General features: G+C 35.5%; 1 protein-coding gene across 1 annotated transcript; it reads left to right on the top strand.

The window, feature by feature from the left end:
• The first annotated feature begins 1,339 nt into the window (after positions 1 to 1,339).
• LOC139886043 (NAC domain-containing protein JA2L-like) lies at positions 1,340 to 2,996 on the top strand. Its single transcript, XM_071869781.1, has 3 exons — positions 1,340 to 1,628; positions 1,712 to 1,980; positions 2,093 to 2,996. The coding sequence occupies exons 1-3, from the start codon at positions 1,448 to 1,450 to the stop codon at positions 2,651 to 2,653; spliced, it is 1,011 nt and encodes a 336-aa protein (XP_071725882.1). The 5' UTR covers positions 1,340 to 1,447; the 3' UTR covers positions 2,654 to 2,996.
• Positions 2,997 to 20,002: the final 17,006 nt, after the last annotated feature.

Raw genomic sequence — 20,002 nt, 5'->3', positions numbered from 1 at the left:
TTAAAAGAAAAAGCAATTAAACAGTCTTGAATTAATTCGACTCTCAATGAAAGCACCACTTGATCATGCATATTTTAACCGTGGGGTTTAATATGCCTGCTCAATACATAAAGAGGGGTTTAAGGATCTTAGAACGTGGCTCTCCGGTCCGGCTACCGCGAATAACCCTGGCCGACATGATGATGTCGGCGGGGTGGCCAAGTGATTAAGTCCACCTCCGATAACGGTCGTCGATTAAGAGGCCCCAAATAAGGTCGTAGGTACTAGCTTACGAAAGACTAACCTGTTAACCTTGAAAAGATGACGAATGATGCTTTTGTATCGTAGGTGATGGTTACATAATATGATGTGTCTGGTAAATGATGATTAGGGTTTGTATTTATAGGCAAACCCTAATTCTAGAACCGTCCCAGATCACGTTAATCTCATCCATAACTGACTCCCCCGAATCACGGATATAATTATGGAAAAGATATTTACTTGACAGCTAAGCAACCGCCGTACCGGGAACAAAGGCATTCGCACGCCGCATACCGCACACAAGAACACGCATACGCACAATAGTGATTGTCCGCATACATTTGCGGTGCGCCTGCGGGTTGCGGTATCATTAGGTAGCATTGAAGGGTTGTTCCTTTTATGAAAGTTGCCTCCTTTATCGTTGAGGAAGAAAAAAAAAGTAGTTATTTTTTTGGTAAAAAAGAATTTTTTTCGACATCTTTTGGTAACATTGAAGGGTTGGTTCGTTTATGAGAATTGCTTCTTTTATCGTTGGAGATAAAAAAAAAAATGAAATGGTGAAAATATTCTTAATTCTTAATTATTATTAATGAATAATGCTATATATTTTTGTCTGACATCTTTTGGTAACATTGAAGGGTAGAGTTGCTTCTTTTATCGTTGGAGATAAAAAAAAAATGAAATGGTGAAAATATTCTTAATTATTATTAATGAATAATGCTATATTTTTTTTTTCTATTAGATATATAAATAATAATAATATCACAACTTCACGTTTGTTCTTTCTCTAAATTATTTGGACATATATTATATGTTTCTCTCTCGTCACGCGACTACGAAAGTTAAACACGGTTTTTGTCTTATTAAGGTATCACTCGCAGTCTACTTAGTATTCTAGAATTCACACACGTGTACGGTCTTGATCTTATCTCACTAAATGACTCACTACCTATTTTATCTTCAGATAAGGTCGGCTTATTGATACCCATAAACACGTGTCGACTTCTAAACCATATTTTACTCCACCCATAACCACAGTAAGAAAAGGACGACCGTACTTTAATCACATTATCTCACCCTATAAATACCCATCGTATTTTTCATTTCTTGAAAAGAAAAAAAAAAAAAGGAAATTCATAAGTTTTTACAAATCTCTTACCTCAAATATCAAAATTATTTTTTTTTCTATAAACAAACGTGACAAAATATGGGTTTACCGGTGACCGACCCGATGACTCAACTTAGTTTACCGCCGGGTTTCCGGTTTTACCCGACTGACGAAGAACTTTTAGTGCAATACCTTTGCCGGAAAGTTGCCGGACATGATTTCTCTCTTCAAATTATCGCTGATATTGATTTGTACAAGTTTGATCCATGGGAGCTACCAAGTAAGTGTTTTAATTTTTTTTTTTTTAAATTCCCTTTTGGGTTTTTTTTAATCTAATTATTAATGGTATAATCTTTTTTATAGGTAAGGCTATGTTTGGGGAAAAAGAATGGTACTTTTTTAGCCCTAGAGATCGCAAGTATCCAAATGGGTCCCGACCCAATAGAGTTTCCGGGTCGGGTTATTGGAAGGCTACCGGAACTGATAAGGTGATCACCACTAATGGAAGAAGGGTGGGGATCAAGAAAGCTTTGGTCTTTTATGTTGGTAAAGCTCCAAAGGGTAACAAGACTGATTGGATCATGCATGAATATAGGTTATCGGAGCCCCAAAGAAAAAATGGTAGCTCAAGGGTATGTCACACTTCAATTATCAATAAATTATACTCATTATTTTATATTCAATTAGTATTATTTTTTTTATTGATTTAAATTTGAATTTAAATGGGCTTTTGATTTGGTGCAGTTGGATGAATGGGTGTTATGTAGGATCTACAAAAAGAATTCAAGTGCACAAAAAACACTTTCTGGAGCTCAAACAACAGAACAGAGCCACGGTTCATCGTCATCATGTTCATCACAATTCGACGATGTTCTTGAATCACTACCCGAAATCGAAGACAGATTCTTTAATTTGCCAAGGGTTAATTCAATTAAGACCTTCGTGCAAGAAGATCAGAAGCTAAATCTGCAAAAATACGATTCGGGCAATTATGATTGGGCCAGCATAGCTGCATTCGGGCTACCCGAATCCGTTAACGGAAGTCAAGCTCCATCACAACCAAACACAACCACTAACATGCATGTTGTGCCATCAATGGGCCCAATGTACAATATGGACACAAAGTTTGGAAGATCAATTGAAGATGAAGTTCAAAGTGGAATCAGAAGCCAACGGGCCGATCACTCGGGCTACTTACAGTCGAATTTAAACCCGTTTGAATCGAGCCAGAGGATCTCAAACACGATCGACCCATTTGGTATTAGGTACCCAACTCAACAAGGGAGTTTGGGTTTCAGACAATGAAATAGTAGAGGGGGCGGCGTGTAAATATATGATTCATAGGGGGTGGTTGAAGTGGAACCCAATTTTTGACGAAAATTAATTAAATTAAAATTGAAGTTAATAATAAAATAGAAAGTTGGGGAAATTAGGGAATGGTGTATTCGAAGTAAGTAGGTATAATGTAGCTCTGGTTTACAATGTAATTTCCATTCGAGAATAGAATAGCTTTCCAATTTGTGTTTGATCTTTGACCAAGTTTTGCCAAACTTTGACCGTATTGATGCTAATCTGGTTATGTCATTTTATATTGAAACATGACATTTTGTACGATTTTTACATAGCATATATATAATGGGGTTTTTTACGTGTCTTTTGCAAGTTAATTTTTTTTACATATCCGTTTTTTGTCTCGATTTAATTGTCTCGAGATGAAAAAATGCATAATATATCGTTGTCTCCAGAATAAAAATGCATAATATATAATTATTAAACTGTAATTTTTGTAAACTGTGCGAGGATAATTAATTTTTAATCTTTTTTGGCTTATTTACATACATACATTAAGTTTATTCTTATTTATTTTTTATTTAATAGATAATTCATTTGAGACAATTTAAAAATTTACTGAACAATTATTTGAAAGGAAGTAAATTCTAATAATTGATAAAACTTGTGAGTTGATTGAATACAGATGAACGTGCTATAAAAGGTTAGCAAAATTCACATATAAATTTGTGGAGATTTTTTTGGTTTGCAAAATTAGATTAAATGTATGGAGAAAGCAAGGTGGTCAAACTAATTGTGGTAGATTAGTGTACAAAAAGTTAAAGTCTTATTAGAAATTTTCAGATTAAAAGAAAACTAGGCGTAAATATGTTAAAAGTTTGCAAACTGATATTTTTAGAAATACAACTCATGAGATATTATATAAAAGCATAAAGTTAGAATAATTGGAGTTTGGTTCAGGGATTTGCATTGACCAGTGTAAATGATGATAAGAATAAGAATAGGAATATTAAAAGAACACGTGATTATTGATAGACGTTTCATACGACAGCCGTCACACGTTTCCTTACCTTTGCGGCGCCAGCTACACAAGTCCGCTTTGACGATTTACACCCTCCTACGTTGTTAAATACTCCAATTGCAATTTTTGTATCATGAAGTTGTTATTAATAGGGCAAATTGGAAAAAACTCAATTCATCACCATAAACTCTCAAAATTCAACCATGATCAAAGCTAACAAATCTGTAACAAAATGATACTCTCAAAATTCAACTATGTCATTTATGGGCTTGACAAACAATTTAAATTCACCATCTCAAAAAATACATAAGAAATGGGTTTTACAACCACCATCTGGCCACCACAAACACCACTGTTTGAACAAAAAAATAAAGATCTGAACATAAACTAAATTATAATTAATAAGAATGACAAGAATGAACTAATAAGAATCCTCAAAAACAATTAACCGAAGATGTGAACATTTTCATATATTGAGATCTAAATACATACGAATGAACATAAATTAATTATGATACATTGAGATCTGAACATAAATCAGAGGTGTGAACACCCAGATGAAACCTTATAAGAGACACATGGTGAACGCCCAAATAAACTTACTTTACAATCAAAGATTTGACTTGGGTTGTGAAGCCACCACCGTATAAATACGACGGTAAACCACCACCGGAAATCGCCTCGGTAGTAGATCTTGCCGGTTGTTCATTGGCAAGTAGATGCAATCAATGAACAACAACCACTTTGATTACAAACGACTGTTCATGGTTACCGAAAAGGGTTCATTATGCCTGACCCACCACCATTAACCGCCGGTGGTTGTGACGCCCCGTACAAAATCAACGTGTACGAATCATCAACAACAGGATCTTTACACGGTTACAACACTATATGCTGTTTTAAAACAAGTTTTGCATTCACGAAAAGGTAATGTTTTTACCAACGTCAAATGTTTTACAAAAGATGACGTCTTTACCAACGTCAAATGTTTTACAAAAGATAACGTCTTTACCAACGTCAAATGTTTTACAAGGATAACGTGCTTCTACGAATAGAAAGCATTAACATAAGTACGTGACACAAAGGTCATTACAAAGCCATTGTTCAAATGTAACATAAGTTGTGAATGCAAAGTAAAAATTCCATGATTGAAACATCTCTAAACAATGCAGCAGAAGTCTAACACAGCGAGTCTGTAACAGCAAGTCTATAGTACCAAGACTATAACAGCAAGTCTAATAGCGGAAGCAACAACGTATAAGCACCTGAGAAATACATGCTTTAAAAAGTCAACACGAATGTTGGTGAGCTATAGTTTGATTGTAAACAGCAATGTAATGTAGACCACGAGATTTCGTATTCAAAACAGTATCTCAAATCCGTATGATAAAGTATATGTTTATCCGTGAGCACCCGGTAACTAACTTAACATAAAATAAATATCACCCCTAAAAGTACACTTGGCGAGTGCGTATGTTCTCGAAGTATTAGATACCCGTTAAATGCTAGCACGACTAGCCCGCGTGGGGATGTCAAACCCTATGGATCCATATCTAAGATTCGCATCTACCGGTTCATAAACCAATAGTTAAACGTTACCGAGCTAAGGGGAATCTTTGTGCCGTTATGTCACCCACACATATATAAAGTTTAAGTACTCGTGTCTAGTATGTAAAACATAAAAAGCGCATGTATTCTCAGTCCCAAAAATAGTAAAGTAGAAATGGAACTATAACTCACAGTGAATGTGCGGTAAAATCGATACGAAAATGTAAGCAAGTAGTAAGTCGGTCCAAACAAGTAAGTTGGTCGATCCAAAAGGTCCTCAACCTAAGTCAATGGTTACTAAGTCAGTAAATTGTTCCTCAAAAGTTTAAAAGTAAATAAGTTAAGTCTTAAGTATCATCATCATCATCGTCATCATCATTCGTAAAAGATAAAGTAAGTTTTCAACAAGAATAGAGATCGAAACAAAGGAATGACTTCGGACAGCTGTTACGACCTTTATACAAACTGAAATGATGCGTGGCCAGTGGCAGAGGCTCCGTTTGTGAGTCCTCTTACCGATGTCCAATTTTCAGATCCTAACTCGATGTCGTTTGACCGTGGCGACGGTTCAAGCGCGAGTAGGTCAGAAATTTCAGCACGTTGTTACGAAGGCGTAGTGATTTTCGTAAGGCTATAAATCCTAAACCGTATATCGGATTTAGGAGAGTCTTGAACAAAAAGTCATCTACTCAAACTGAACTATCTGAAAATCAACTTTTCAGAAGTCCTAGGAGTCTGATCATACCCCAAAAAATAGAAACAAGTGCTCCAGTGGGTTTCTTGGTGCTTGATGCTTATCACGGTTCTCATCCTTGATGCGTATAAGCCTCAAGTGTACAACTCCTTAATGTTTTAGCATCATTATGACCAATTTTTAACCATCAAAACACAACTAAAAGTAAAATCTATCTTTCTACAAGTTTTGAACATCAAGGTTGTCTCTTTATTGTATAAACACAATAAAGCTTCAACCTTTGTCCTTTTGACACAAGTTTATGCATCTTCATCATATGAGATGATGAAGACTTGATTTTTATCACCATAAAAATCATAAAAAGGTTCCAAGTAAGTGAGATCTACAATAATAACTTAGATCTTAAATGTTAAGAAACCCTAAGCTAGAAAGCTTGAATCTTTACAAGATTAATGAGACCATAAGCTAGAAAGCTAAGATCTAGTAAAAGTAATGAGGTCATAAGCTAAAAAGCTTAGATCTAAACAAAATAATGAAACCCTAAGCTAGAAAGCTTGGATCTTTAATGTTCTTGAAGATCCTTAAAGCAAAAAAGCTAGATCTACAAGTTACATGAAGATCATAAACACAAGTTTTGATCTTTTAACAAAATAAAGTGATCTTAAGCTTTAAAACTTAAATTCAACAAAGTAATGAATATTCAAAGTTAAAAAGCTTGAATCTTTCATGTTCTTGAAGATTTCAATTCAAAGTTTGAATCTACAAGATGTAACAAGATCAAAAAGCTAAAAGCTTGATCCTTTGATGATGATGATGATGTCGTGGTTAAGAAGAAAAAGAGAAGAAGAAGAAAATTCAAGAACTTACAATTTTAGTGTGAGAAAGACTAGAGAGAAAATTAGAGAGCAAGTGTGTGTAAAATGAGAATGAAATGAAGTGTGAAATGAAAGAATAAGGCTTGTATTTATAGTGGTGGAGGTGGTGCTTTGTGTCTCCAAAACCGTAGGCCAAGGGGGACAAAAAAATGCTAGTATGTTGTTGGGATCCCATGCAACATGTGTAGTAATGGTTAACAAAAATGCTAGTATGTTGACTCATCTTAATGGGTTTTTGTCCTACATCTTAATGGGTCATAAATTCATTTAAATTGGGCTAACTTAAGAGTCCAATAGCTAGAGTAGGGTGGGCTTAAGTCCATTAACGTAGAAAATCCATTAAGACTAACTAGTGTGCACTAGTAAAATACTAAGCGTAATTAAGAAACCATCAAGCCAAGTAATTGTTATTAATAAATAAAAATTAGCATTACGTAGTCATAATATTCCAATTATGACAAAAGTTTAACGTGTACAAAGTACATAGCTCGTTTCAATCGACAAGTGACACTAACGGTCGTAAAATCATTCGAGGATCAAGTTAAGTGATTACGCACTTAAAAACAAGTTGTAAGATACTAACGAAAGTAATTAATCATGAATAAAGATCCCTGAGCATAAACTAGATCAGTACGCACATATACGCATATTCGTGAAAGTATAGAGCACAAAAATATTAGTCTAAAAAGTCGGGTCGTTACAGTGGTGGTGGCGGATTTTGTAAACTCAAACCATAATAATGTTGTATGAATCCAGATCTTAGGAAGTTATTGAAAAAGCCGATGAGAGTTTCAAAAAATAATAATAATAATAACAATAAATCAATCAGATCAATCAGGTTACCATAATCATCAACAATATTTAACTAATTTATGATTAAATTTGATAACCTTTTCCTTATTCTGACCTAAAAAGCCAAGAATGGAACATTTTAAAGTAAGTAAGAAAGATGTTAAGCGTATCTGGTTCACGGCCTAGTGATCGGTTGATTTCAAGTAAACTACACGGTGATATTATGATATTAGATTGCGTACATTTATTGTGAAAACAAAGTACTTTCATTTGTTTGTATGTATTACAGGAGGTTGGAGCATTGTGCGGAAAAAGATGGAAAAATGGAGCATTGTGCGGAAAAAGATGGAAAAATGAGCATATTGAAACAGATTTGAACTAGGCGTAAAATTTTGCTAATGTTAGCATAAAATTACGCCAGGCGGAAGAAATGTGTGATTAAGGCGTAAAACTACACCACCACATGAATTTTGGAACATGCGAGAATTGATGTTAGAGCCGAAACTTACATTGAAAAATAATGCTAGATCATACCTTGGCATAAAATTACACCACTCCCAGCGTAAAATTACGTTGGGTCCGTTTTCTGCACTCTTTCAAGAATTTTCAAAGGGTTCAAGTGTAACTTCCGAATTACGGTATATAAAGAAGCATGCACGAATTTTAGATAGAATAATCAGTTTTTGGAATTGAGAGTTGTAGCCTAGCATTCATCTACTCAAGTCATTCAGTTCCATCATCAACGCAAGATTTCTCCAACAAGATTGATATGTTTCATCATCATGATCATGCTCGGCCAAGTCTTTTATTATTCCTTACGATGAACAATTGATTGTGCATGATTTCTATTGAATGTTTATGTGATTCATGATTTATATCGATGAAGTCTTTTGATGTGTAAATTATTGAATTGATTAAGATTTTATTCAATGAGTTTATTGATTTCGATTGCTGTAAGACAAGTTATCGCGAATTAATGACTTTTAATAGTCCAATTCAGTTAGGGATCAAGATTTGTCGTGTGATTTACATAATTCGTGCCCAGGATAATCTTTCAAATAACTTAAGAGACATGCCTATGTGATTTTGAATAAACACTTGATAGTTTAAAGTTCACTGGATTGATTGTACGCAATTATGATTCAGAAAGGATAATCTTTCTCATTATTGATCACAACTCTTTGTTATATACTTGTTTGCTAAAATTTATAATTTAAGTCTTTTAATTTTATTATAATTAGTTTTATTACAAACCAAACTTTAAGAACTGCTTGCTTGTAACAACAACTCTCTTTGAAACGAATCCTAATTACCCTAGATAGTCTTCAGTATTTAGCTTATTTTTTACCGGTACTTCGACGCCGATCACCTAGAAAACAAAACATGTCGTTAATAGTGGTTAGTACTACATATTTTCTACACCAGGTATGCAAGATATTATATGCAGGCGATTTTATATCATTTTCGCGCTTTATTAGAAGCATAGTTGTGCGACGTTCTTGCTTGAAATCTATCACCTTCTACCTGCTAATTTTTCCACACTGCTAATTATCGAGAAAAATCCTTTGCAGCTTTTAAATCACCTGCGCGACACAATTCGATCAATTTTTGCTACTTCAAAAGGTAATGCACTTGCGGGTTCTTAGCCAAGAAACTATGTACCCCAAAAAAAAGCCGATAAGTAACAAAATTAAAATCTAAAACTTACATCAATAATTGAATTCAACTCTTAAATAAAATGATAATGATGTGTTACCAAGCCCGGTTTTTCAACAAGAAGACTAATGGTGTCTTCAAATTGTTGATCGTAGATAAGTTGAATAACTTTCTCTGTTGTTTCAAGAACGAATACATTATTAATTCTACATCAGGTATTCAAAGATTACTTGATTTGTTTGTAATAATTTAGAATAACAAAATATGAAAATTAAATTGATAAGAAAAAATATTGGGCAACCAGATTCTGTTTAAAATGCTTTAACAGCATCTGTGAATTTATTACCAAAGGGCGATTGGCCTGATTGTGGTAGCCCTTTCAACCAACAGGTTGGGGGTTCAAGTCATGCTTTGGATCTATTTCGTGGATTATTGTAAATATTCGTGTAATGGGTGTGTAAGTTTGCTTTCCAAAAAAAAAAAAAAAAAAAAAAAAATATCTGTGAATTTATTATATACAAGAAAATCCATAACCATCATATCCATTTCTTGTTTCTTGAACTTTCCATATTTAAACAATTTATTCCAATCTTCCTCCGATATCTTTTCCATTTCTTGTGCAAATTCTACTTGCTAAAGATAATTAGCATCAATCATTAACGACAAAAGTAACAAATTTGTAATGTATGTTCTTATAATCAAGATTACCCACAAGTAGTGTTGAACAGATCGGTGCATCATTCAATGGGTGTAGAACAGATCGGTTTGGATGTATAGGCACTATGGTGTGTTTACGGGTTGTTTGATTTTCACATATTATATTTGTAATTGTGTGTACGTGTGTAGTGGTACAATTGTTTATTGTAATGGTTTGGTGATTAAGGTCTTGGTCAATGGATGTAGAATAGATCGGTGCATCGTTCAATCAGACATAGGTGTGAATCTTGTATCTATATATCTTTTAGATCTTCTGATCTAAATTTATTTTTATTCTTATTTTTTGCCAAAAAATACTTATATCTGATGAAATAGCAGTTTAACATTCATAAGATGTCAATAGTGAATCCGAAAACAACTTTTAGTAATTTCTTGCATAATGCAGTTGATTGTAAAAGAAAAAAATACAGTTTCTTGTGAGTTAATTATTAATATTATTTCAAAAAATTATTCAGAACAAATTAAATTATACTTCTTACATTTTTTTTTTTTGTTGTTGTTGAATTTAAGATATAATAATGAATTGTCTAATTTACTTCTCATTTAATGTAGTTATAAAAAGTACCTAATAATTTAATTGATATATTTAAAGTTAAGTTTTCAAAACTAAAAGAGACATAATTAAAACTTTGATGATATTTAATGATGATTATTTGAAGAAATTGACAATAATTTTAAAACAAACAAATATAGAAAGGTAAACTGTTTTTTAGGACGGAGAGAGTATGAATTAAGGTGAGAATGTACGTGTGGGACTTGTTAATTCATAGAGTTGAATAAAAAAGATTATTTATGTGAATATTTCTTAACATTCATCAATTTATCAATCTTAATAAAATTGAAGTTTCTTGGCTCCACATAATTCTGTTTCAAAGAAGTGTTTGTATGGCCTTGTTTCTGTAATGCACTAATGTTGTAAAAGATATATAAAAGCCTTTGCGTGATAAGAAAAACATTAACTCATGTTTTTTACTGACAGTTATTACCATTAATATATTGTACAATAAAATAATAAAATAATGCACATTAACGACAACTCTAAAAAATGTCGTCAGCAAAATTCAAAAACTAAATATATAAATTAGGTTCATAAGTTGCTTTACATATTCGTCATAAATACGTTTCATAAAATAGCACATAGTGAAATTGTTCAAAAGGGACCCGCTATCAGGTCTCGCGTTTAGGGTCTTGATTACAGTGGCGAGTGTCACGACCCTACTTTTTCCGATATCTTTTTCCGTTAATTATTTAACGACCGTTAACTGTTAGTGTGCCACATCATTTCCATGACCTATATTATTATTTTTGTAATAATATATATATATAATAATTATTATGTGTTATGTGGATATATGTATTCATATTTTAAATTATACGTTTCTACGTTCCGCGGATTTCCATCCGGCGAATCTTTTCGGTTTTTAAACCAACGGTCGAGCTTTCGGGATTTTTAAATCCTAAATATTTTAAATATGATATTTTAAGGTCATATTATTGGTAGGTGTATTTATATTTATTTTTCGTCGCGCGTTCGTTATCTTTCCGGATTTTTAATCGCGTAAGTGCGTTTTCGCGTTTCGGGCTTCGTTCGGGTTTTCGGGCCACAAGTAATTTAGCATTTGAGTGAGATGGACCCATGGGGCCCACCCCCATGCAATTTTCGGCCGAACCCCATGGGGAGGGGGGAGCCTTTCCTTGTTTTTCCATAATTAGATTTATTCTAATTTTATTATTTTGTAAATACATTACCTAAACCTAAAACCTAAATTTTATCTTTTTCTCTCTTCTCCCTCTCCCATAGTCGACACCACCACCACCACCAATCTTCATCATCTTCATCAATTTTATTGCTTGGATCTTTAATTGGCTTGCATAATCGTGTTCCTCTCTTCGTTCTCTACGCGATCATATACTTTGATTCTCGATTAGGGTATAAACCCTAACCCTAGCTTTTTGATTTTTCAATTATATTACTGATTTTATATGTTATATGATTAGTATGATATGTATAAGTTGTTGTAATGTTGTTTGAATGCGTAGAATTACTCGTTTGTACATGATTTCGGTTTGTAAATTTTGGACAGCAGTTTGATTCGTATATTCTGACTTTGTAACTGACATGAATGTTAAAATAAAGTACATAAATGAGTTCCTCTCATCAAGACATTAATTTTAGACTCCGGATTCATGTCGTTTCGATTCCCGGAGCCCTAGATACGCTTAATTTGGTTTTTGTTAAAGATTGAAAGGTGTTCTTGGCATGAACAAGGTTGGGTCCGACTTTGTGACCATCCTTGGTGTCTTTAGGGTGCCTCATTTGGTTAGGACTGATGGTGAGACGAATATTCATGTTCGGGTCACCTAAATCCGAGCCACGGTTCACCCGCTTTGCCCGAATTACTGTTTTGAGTAAAATGATTTTCCCAATTGATGTCATGGCTGATATCCACGACCTAGGGACTGTTCTTGGAGTGTTCTTGAGTTCATAAATGTGTCGGGTGGTTTGAGTAGGTGAAGTTACATATGTGGCTTGCCCGAAACCGACACCCGGGGCTCAAGATACGACCCGGCGAACTTTTAAACTTAAAACTTATGGTTAATGATTAAACATATGATAAAATTTATGGAATTCATTATTAATTAATTACTTAAGATAAAAGAAGTAATTATTATTATTTAAAACATATGATATAAATATTTATTATATCATTTAATTATTAATTATAATTTAATTAACATTTTAATTAAACTTATGATTAGTAATACTTTTATTATTGAAGGAAAATACTTATGATAAGTATTAAATTTGTTTTTGAGAAATTATTAAAAGACTTATAATAAATATTAAATAATTATTTAATTATTATAAGACTTAATTATTATTTAATTATGACTTAATTATTAAATACTTATGATTTAATAATTTTAATTAGAAACTTATGATATGATTAATAATTCATTATTAATTAATAATACTTATGATATGATTTAAAATTTATTATAAATTAATAATATTTATATTATGATTGATATTTAATTAATTAATTAAATACTTATGTTATACTAATTATAACATTTCAACTTATATTAACTTTAATAATTCATTTTATTTAATTAAACTTATGTTAAGACATTATTATACACTTTTGACTTTAAATAACATTATAACCTATGTTATTATTATAACTTACACTTTTAAAATTAATGTTGACTATGTTTGACCAAGGTTGACTTTTGAGTTGACTTTCGGTTGACTTTGACTTTCAGTTGACTTCTGTTGACTTTCTAAATAAGGAAACTTTCCTAACTTCAAAACTTTCCAAAAATAGAAACTTTCCAAAAATAGAAACTTTCCAAAAATAGAAACTTTCCAAAAATGGAAACCTGCTAAAAATAGAAACTTTCTAAAAATAGAAAGTGTGTGTCCTTATGCTGTTCCAATCAAACCGATGCTTGCTGAGTAATGTTCTATGCCTACTTGCAACATGTACAATAGCTATCATACTAAGACTTGGCCTAAGTTAGTTATTTATTTCGACCTGCTTTATTTATAGGTCGGCGTTGTGATCTTTCTTGATCACATTACTTTACTTGCTGTTCGCGTGTTTGTGAGATTTCTTCAGTTGCTATTTAAGGTGAGTTATAGTCCCGTTTTTACATACTTTTCAAAGTATATTTTTGGGATGTGATTACATGCAGATTTTTATTTACGTTTAGACACAAGTAACAGTTAAATTTAATTATTCATTGTGAGTTGGACAAAAATATTCCCTAGTCTGGTAACTGTAATCATTGGTTTCTACCGGTGAACGCGAATCCTACGGATAGATCTATCGGGTTTGACAACCCCATTTCGAGCTAGTCGCGCTAGCAATTTATAATCGGAATGTTTAGTACTTCGTAATTTGTTGTAGATACACTGTCCAAGTGTATATTTTTATTGTGTTTGGCAAGGGTAAATAAAGGGTTAAGTGGTTACCAGGTGGCTCATTGATAATGGAATAATGTTTAATGTTTTCTAACATTTTTAAATCTTGTGGTCTAAAGTTTACTTATTTATTTAAACCTATAATTCACTCAACCTTTGTGTTGACAGTTTACTTGCATGTTTTCACAGGTACTTGAGTTATTTGATGCTTCCGCTGTCGTTAGAAGAGTCTGCATGCATTTGGGCAGATTTTATGAAACAATTTATGAAACTTAAGTTTGCATTCTATTTTGGATAATTTAAATTGTGGGTTTGTTGGCAATGTTTTGTGTCAACTTTTGGTTTAATATTATGGTTGGTTGGTTTTCAAACTACTTAATTTGGTTGTTTCCTTTTTGGGGAAACATTTTGAAATAAAAGAATGCAACTTTGTTTATTTAATTCATTTAAGTCCGATCAAGCTGTGGGACCAACTGACGGATCCGTTAAGTGTTTTGACGGGGTCGTCACATGTGGTATCAGAGCTCTGGTTGTAGGGAACTAGGCGGTCTTAATGTGGTCAACCCGTGGTTACTAGGGTGCATTAGAGTCTAGTCTACAGCCCGACCATTTTGCTATAGCATTATTATGCAGTTCATTTCGTATAAGTTATATTATTAGCTTTCATATCTTTTGGTATATGGTTTGCGGTTTTGCTGTTTGCAGATGTCGACTTCGAGCGATAACTCTGTTGCTGCTCCTGCTCCACCGTCTCCTGCTAGACGTCGTGCTAATCAACCGGAGATCGATGATCCTGTTCATTACTATTTTTCTACCATTACTCATATGAACCGGGCTTATAATGAGGTGACACGTATTAACGCCCTTAGTGATTGTTTGCGCACCTTGCCACATAATGAAGTTATGGACGAGATCCGTGCCGACATGGGTAACTTTATCACTTTCAAGCATAGGGTTGAGGATGCGAACCGCAAGCGTGATCGAGAAGTTAATGCTAAGTTCGAGGCTCTCGAGAGCACTGTTCGTGTGTTGAAGGAAGAGTTGGATGTTGTGAAAGGGAAGTTGCGTAAGTATGAGGATCCTGCTGAGACTCATGCTGGACCAGCTTATCACACCCGCTCTAAGCGAATGTGATGTGATTATTCATATTGATTATCTATTTCATCAGACTTAATGTCCTTTTTATACATACATTTTGGGTTATGTACGGCGTTTTGCCGAGGATTTTATTAAGATTTTGTTATGGGATATTTTTCATTATGTATGGATGGTTATTTTTATGACATCTATTATCATTATCATGTTTTATTTCTGATGTTGTGGCTCTTGGCATGTTATATTATGCGTAATATATGTTCATGTATGTTAGGTGCTATGTATGTTGTATGATGTTATCATAAAATATGTATGCATGTGATGGTTATTTCTATAACAATCATAACTGTCATGTTATTACTCATAGTGTTAGTTGACTAATATCTTAATGGTTAGTCTTTTCGTGTTTTGATCTATTCTTTTATGACACTAGTATTATTCTTGGTACTAACGGATGTGTTATTCTATTTTGAAGATCATGCCTCCAAGGGAGTCCACTGAAGCGCGTATGCAACGCCTGATCAATGAAGGAATTGCTGCTGCTATGGCAGCAAATGCTGATGTTAACGCCAATGTGAACAACAACGTGGGATGCTCCCACAAAACTTTTATGGCTGGTCGACCTCAAGAATTCAGTGGTACGGAAGGACCAATAGGGCTTACTCGTTGGTTCGAGAAAATCGAATCTATTTTCAGGGTCAGTCGGGTCCGTGAAGAGGACAAAGTTAGTTTCGCTAGTTGCACTCTCAAGGATAGTGCCTTGACATGGTGGAACAATCTGGTTAGTAGTTTGGGAAGCGATGTAGCCTATGGTTTGGCCTGGAATGATTTTAAGGAAAGATTGATCACCCGCTATAGACCTCGGGGTGAGCTTAAGAAGCTAGAGGTTGAGCTCAAGAATTTGAAAATGCATGGCACCGAGTTAGATGCCTATGAACGAAGGTTTTTCGAGTTAACTTTGCTGTGTCCTAGGGTTTATGCGGATGAGGACCGCAAAATTGAGGCTTACATTGATGGTTTGTCCGAGAAGATTGAACACGGGGTTGAGTCCAGTGAACCCCAGACTATTGAGGCAGCTATGTCTATGGCCCACAAACTTAATGACAAGGTGTTGAGAAGAAGCAAGACTACAGTTGTCGAAAGTAGTGAGGAGGTTGTCAAGAAGGCTGATAATGGGAAACGAAAGTGGGATAACAACCGCAATCAAAACCAAAATCAGCAGAAGAAACAGGATACCTCAGGTGCTAACAACAGGAATCAGCGTGTGTGTCCTCGTTGCTATAAAGTTCATGATGGTTACTGCACAGTTACTTGTAAGAGGTGCTCTAAGCAAGGGCACATTGCTAAAGATTGTACAGTGCTTTTGCCGGGGTCTGCTACTCCCGCGACTGGTGGTAATAATAATAATGTTGGTAATAGAGGTGGTAACGGTAACGGTAATGGGAAATCGAATAATGGAGGTAATCCAAGGGTTTGTTATGAGTGTGGGAAGCCGGGGCATTTCCGAGATGCTTGTCCCAACAAGAAGACTGCAGAGACTGCACGCGGCCGAGCGTTCAACATTAATGCTAAGGATGCGGAGGAAGATCCTAAGCTTGTTACTGGTACGTTCTCAGTCAACGATTTATCAGTTTATGTGTTATTTGATTCGGGGGCTGATTTAAGTTTCGTGTCGAGTAAATTAAGTCCGAGAATCAAAACGCCGTTAGCTCTCTTAGACAATACTTATGTTGTTGAAGTAGCTAATGGTAAGGAACTTACTGCTAAGACTGTACATCGTAAGTGTAACATTAATCTGGGTGGTAGGGATTTCGAGATAGATTTGATACCGATTGAACTTGGTAGTTTTGATATTGTTATTGGTATGGATTGGTTGTCCGCGAACCGTGCCGAGATCGTCTGTTATGATAAGGCTATTCGTATTACTGATGTGATTGGAGAGCCACTGATGGTCTTTGGAGATAAGAAATGCACACAGTTAAACCTTATTAGCTGTATGAAAGTTCGTAAACATCTCCGCAAGGGCTGTCATGCTATCCTTGCACATGTTGTTGATCCTAGTAAGGAAGAAAAGAACGTTGATGACGTTCATATTGTTAGGGATTTTCCCGAGGTGTTTCCCGATGACTTACCTGGCCTTCCGCCGCAACGCGCGGTAGAATTTCAAATTGATCTTGTTCCCGGCGCTGCTCCTGTAGCACGTGCTCCTTATCGTCTTGCGCCTTCTGAACTTCAAGAATTGTCAAGTCAACTCCGTGAGTTGTTAGACAAGGGTTTTATTCGTCCTAGTTCGTCCCCTTGGGGAGCTCCTGTTCTGTTTGTTAAGAAGAAGGATGGTTCTTTTCGTTTATGCATTGATTATCGTGAACTGAATAAGCTCACTGTTAAAAATCGTTATCCTCTTCCGAGAATTGATGATCTGTTCGATCAGCTTCAGGGTTCTTCTGTTTATTCAAAAATTGATCTTCGTTCTGGCTATCATCAGTTGCGTGTTAAAGAATCTGATGTTTCAAAAACTGCTTTTCGCACCCGTTACGGTCACTTTGAATTTCTTGTTATGCTGTTCGGATTGACAAATGCACCTGCTGTGTTCATGGACCTCATGAACCGTGTGTGTAGACCCTATCTGGACAAGTTCGTTATTGTTTTCATCGACGACATCCTTATCTATTCTAAGAGTGATGAAGAGCACGAAGAACACTTGAGGTTAGTGCTTGATTTGTTAAAGAAAGAGGAGTTGTACGCTAAGTTCTCTAAGTGTGCTTTTTGGTTAAGAGAAGTTCAGTTCCTTGGTCACATTGTTAGCAAACAAGGAATACAAGTTGATCCTGCTAAAATTGAGGCGATTGAAAAGTGGGAAACCCCGAAAACTCCTACTCAAATTCGTCAGTTCTTAGGATTGGCAGGTTACTATCGAAGGTTCATCCAGGATTTCTCTCGTATAGCGAAACCTTTGACTGCTTTAACGCATAAAGGGAAAAAGTATGAGTGGAAGGATGAACAGGAGAATGCTTTTCAGATTTTGAAGAAGAAACTGACTACCGCTCCGATATTGTCTCTACCGGAGGGTAATGATGATTTTGTTGTTTATTGTGACGCTTCGCGTCAAGGTTTTGGTTGTGTTTTGATGCAACGAAAGAAAGTTATTGCGTACGCATCACGTCAGTTGAAGATTCACGAGCAGAACTATACAACTCATGATTTAGAGTTGGGGGCCGTTGTTTTTGCACTTAAGATTTGGAGACATTATTTGTATGGGGTCAAGAGTACTGTGTACACAGATCACAAAAGTCTTCAACATATCCTCGATCAGAAACAGTTGAACATGAGACAACGAAGATGGATTGAGACGTTGAATGATTACGATTGTGACCTTTTGTATCACCCGGGTAAGGCCAATGTTGTGGCTGATGCATTGAGTCGTAAAGAAAGGACTGAACCTCGCAGGGTTAGGGCCTTGAATATGACAGTTAGATCAAACCTCGCAAGGCAGATTCTTGAGGCACAACAAGAAGCCTTAAAGGAAGAGAATTTTGTGAAAGAGAACGTAAGAGGTATGGCTAAGAAATTTGAGATTCGAGCAGATGGTACTAGGTACTTTGTAGGACGTCTTTGGGTTCCGAAGTTTGGTGAACTACGACAACTTGTTTTGGATGAGGCTCATAAGTCTAGGTACTCTATTCATCCTGGTTCAGGGAAGATGTACCATGATCTTAAGGAGCTGTATTGGTGGCCAAATTTGAAAGGTGATGTGGCTACGTATGTGGCTAAGTGTTTGACCTGTTCTAAGGTCAAAGCTGAACATCAAAAACCGTCCGGATTGTTGGTACAACCAGAAATTCCCGAGTGGAAGTGGGAAGGTATCACTATGGATTTTATCACTAAGTTACCAAGAGTTTCGGGTGGCTACGATGCGATTTGGGTGATTGTAGATCGACTCACTAAGTCGGCTCACTTTTTGCCGATTAGGGAAACCGATTCCATGGAGAAACTCACCCGTTTGTATTTGAAAGAGATTGTTTCGAGGCATGGTGTTCCCGTTTCTATAATTTCCGACAGAGATAGTCGATTTGTATCGAGATTTTGGCAATCGTTGCAAGAAGCCTTGGGCACTAGATTGGATATGAGCACCGCTTATCATCCTCAAACGGATGGTCAAAGTGAGAGGACCATTCAGACATTAGAAGATATGTTGCGAGCTTGTGTGATTGATTTTGGAAATGGGTGGGATAAGTATTTGCCGTTAGCTGAGTTTTCTTATAACAACAGCTACCACGCAAGTATTAAAGCCGCACCGTTTGAAGCTTTGTACGGTAGGAAGTGTAGATCTCCTATTTGTTGGAATGAGGTTGGGGATGCTCAACTTACAGGTCCAGAGATTATTCACGAGACTACTGAGAAGATTGTTCAAATTAAAGAAAGGTTGAGAACTGCTAGAAGTCGGCAAAAGAGTTATGCCGACAGAGGAAGGAAAGATGTTGAATTTCAAGTTGGTGATCGTGTTATGTTAAAAGTTTCGCCTTGGAAGGGTGTTATTCGTTTTGGTAAAAGAGGGAAGTTAAGTCCTCGTTTTGTGGGACCGTTTGAGATCATTGAAAGAGTTGGACCGGTGGCTTATCGTTTGAAGTTGCCACAAGAACTCAGTGCTGTTCACGATGTTTTTCATATTTCGAACTTAAAGAAGTGTTTGGCTGAATTTGATCAGACTATTCCTTTGGAGGAACTTCAGGTTGACAAGCAATTGCATTTTATTGAGGAGCCAGTTGAGATCATGGACCGAGAGGTTAAGACTCTTAAACAGAGCAGAATTCCTATTGTTCGGGTCCGATGGAACGCTAGACGCGGTCCCGAGTTCACTTGGGAGCGTGAAGACCAAATGAAGCAGAAGTATCCGCATTTGTTCTCAGATGCCGAGTCAACCCCTGCGCCTGCTTAAATTTCGGGACGAAATTTCCGTAACGGGGAGGTACTGTCACGACCCTACTTTTTCCGATATCTTTTTCCGTTAATTATTTAACGACCGTTAACTGTTAGTGTG

The sequence above is a fragment of the Rutidosis leptorrhynchoides genome, chromosome 1 (genome assembly GCF_046630445.1).
Source record: "Rutidosis leptorrhynchoides isolate AG116_Rl617_1_P2 chromosome 1, CSIRO_AGI_Rlap_v1, whole genome shotgun sequence".
Lineage (NCBI taxonomy): Eukaryota > Viridiplantae > Streptophyta > Magnoliopsida > Asterales > Asteraceae > Rutidosis > Rutidosis leptorrhynchoides.
Note: the sequence above shows the minus strand (reverse complement) of the source record. Positions and strands in the feature narration are given on the sequence as shown.

Coding starts and splice junctions, on each gene's coding strand:
- LOC139886043 (XM_071869781.1), top strand. CDS start 1,448: ATGGGTTTACCGGTGACCGACCCGATGACTCAACTTAGTTTACCGCCG. Junction 1,629..1,711: donor TGATCCATGGGAGCTACCAA/GTAAGTGTTTTA, acceptor TCTTTTTTATAG/GTAAGGCTATGTTTGGGGAA. Junction 1,981..2,092: donor GAAAAAATGGTAGCTCAAGG/GTATGTCACACT, acceptor GATTTGGTGCAG/TTGGATGAATGGGTGTTATG.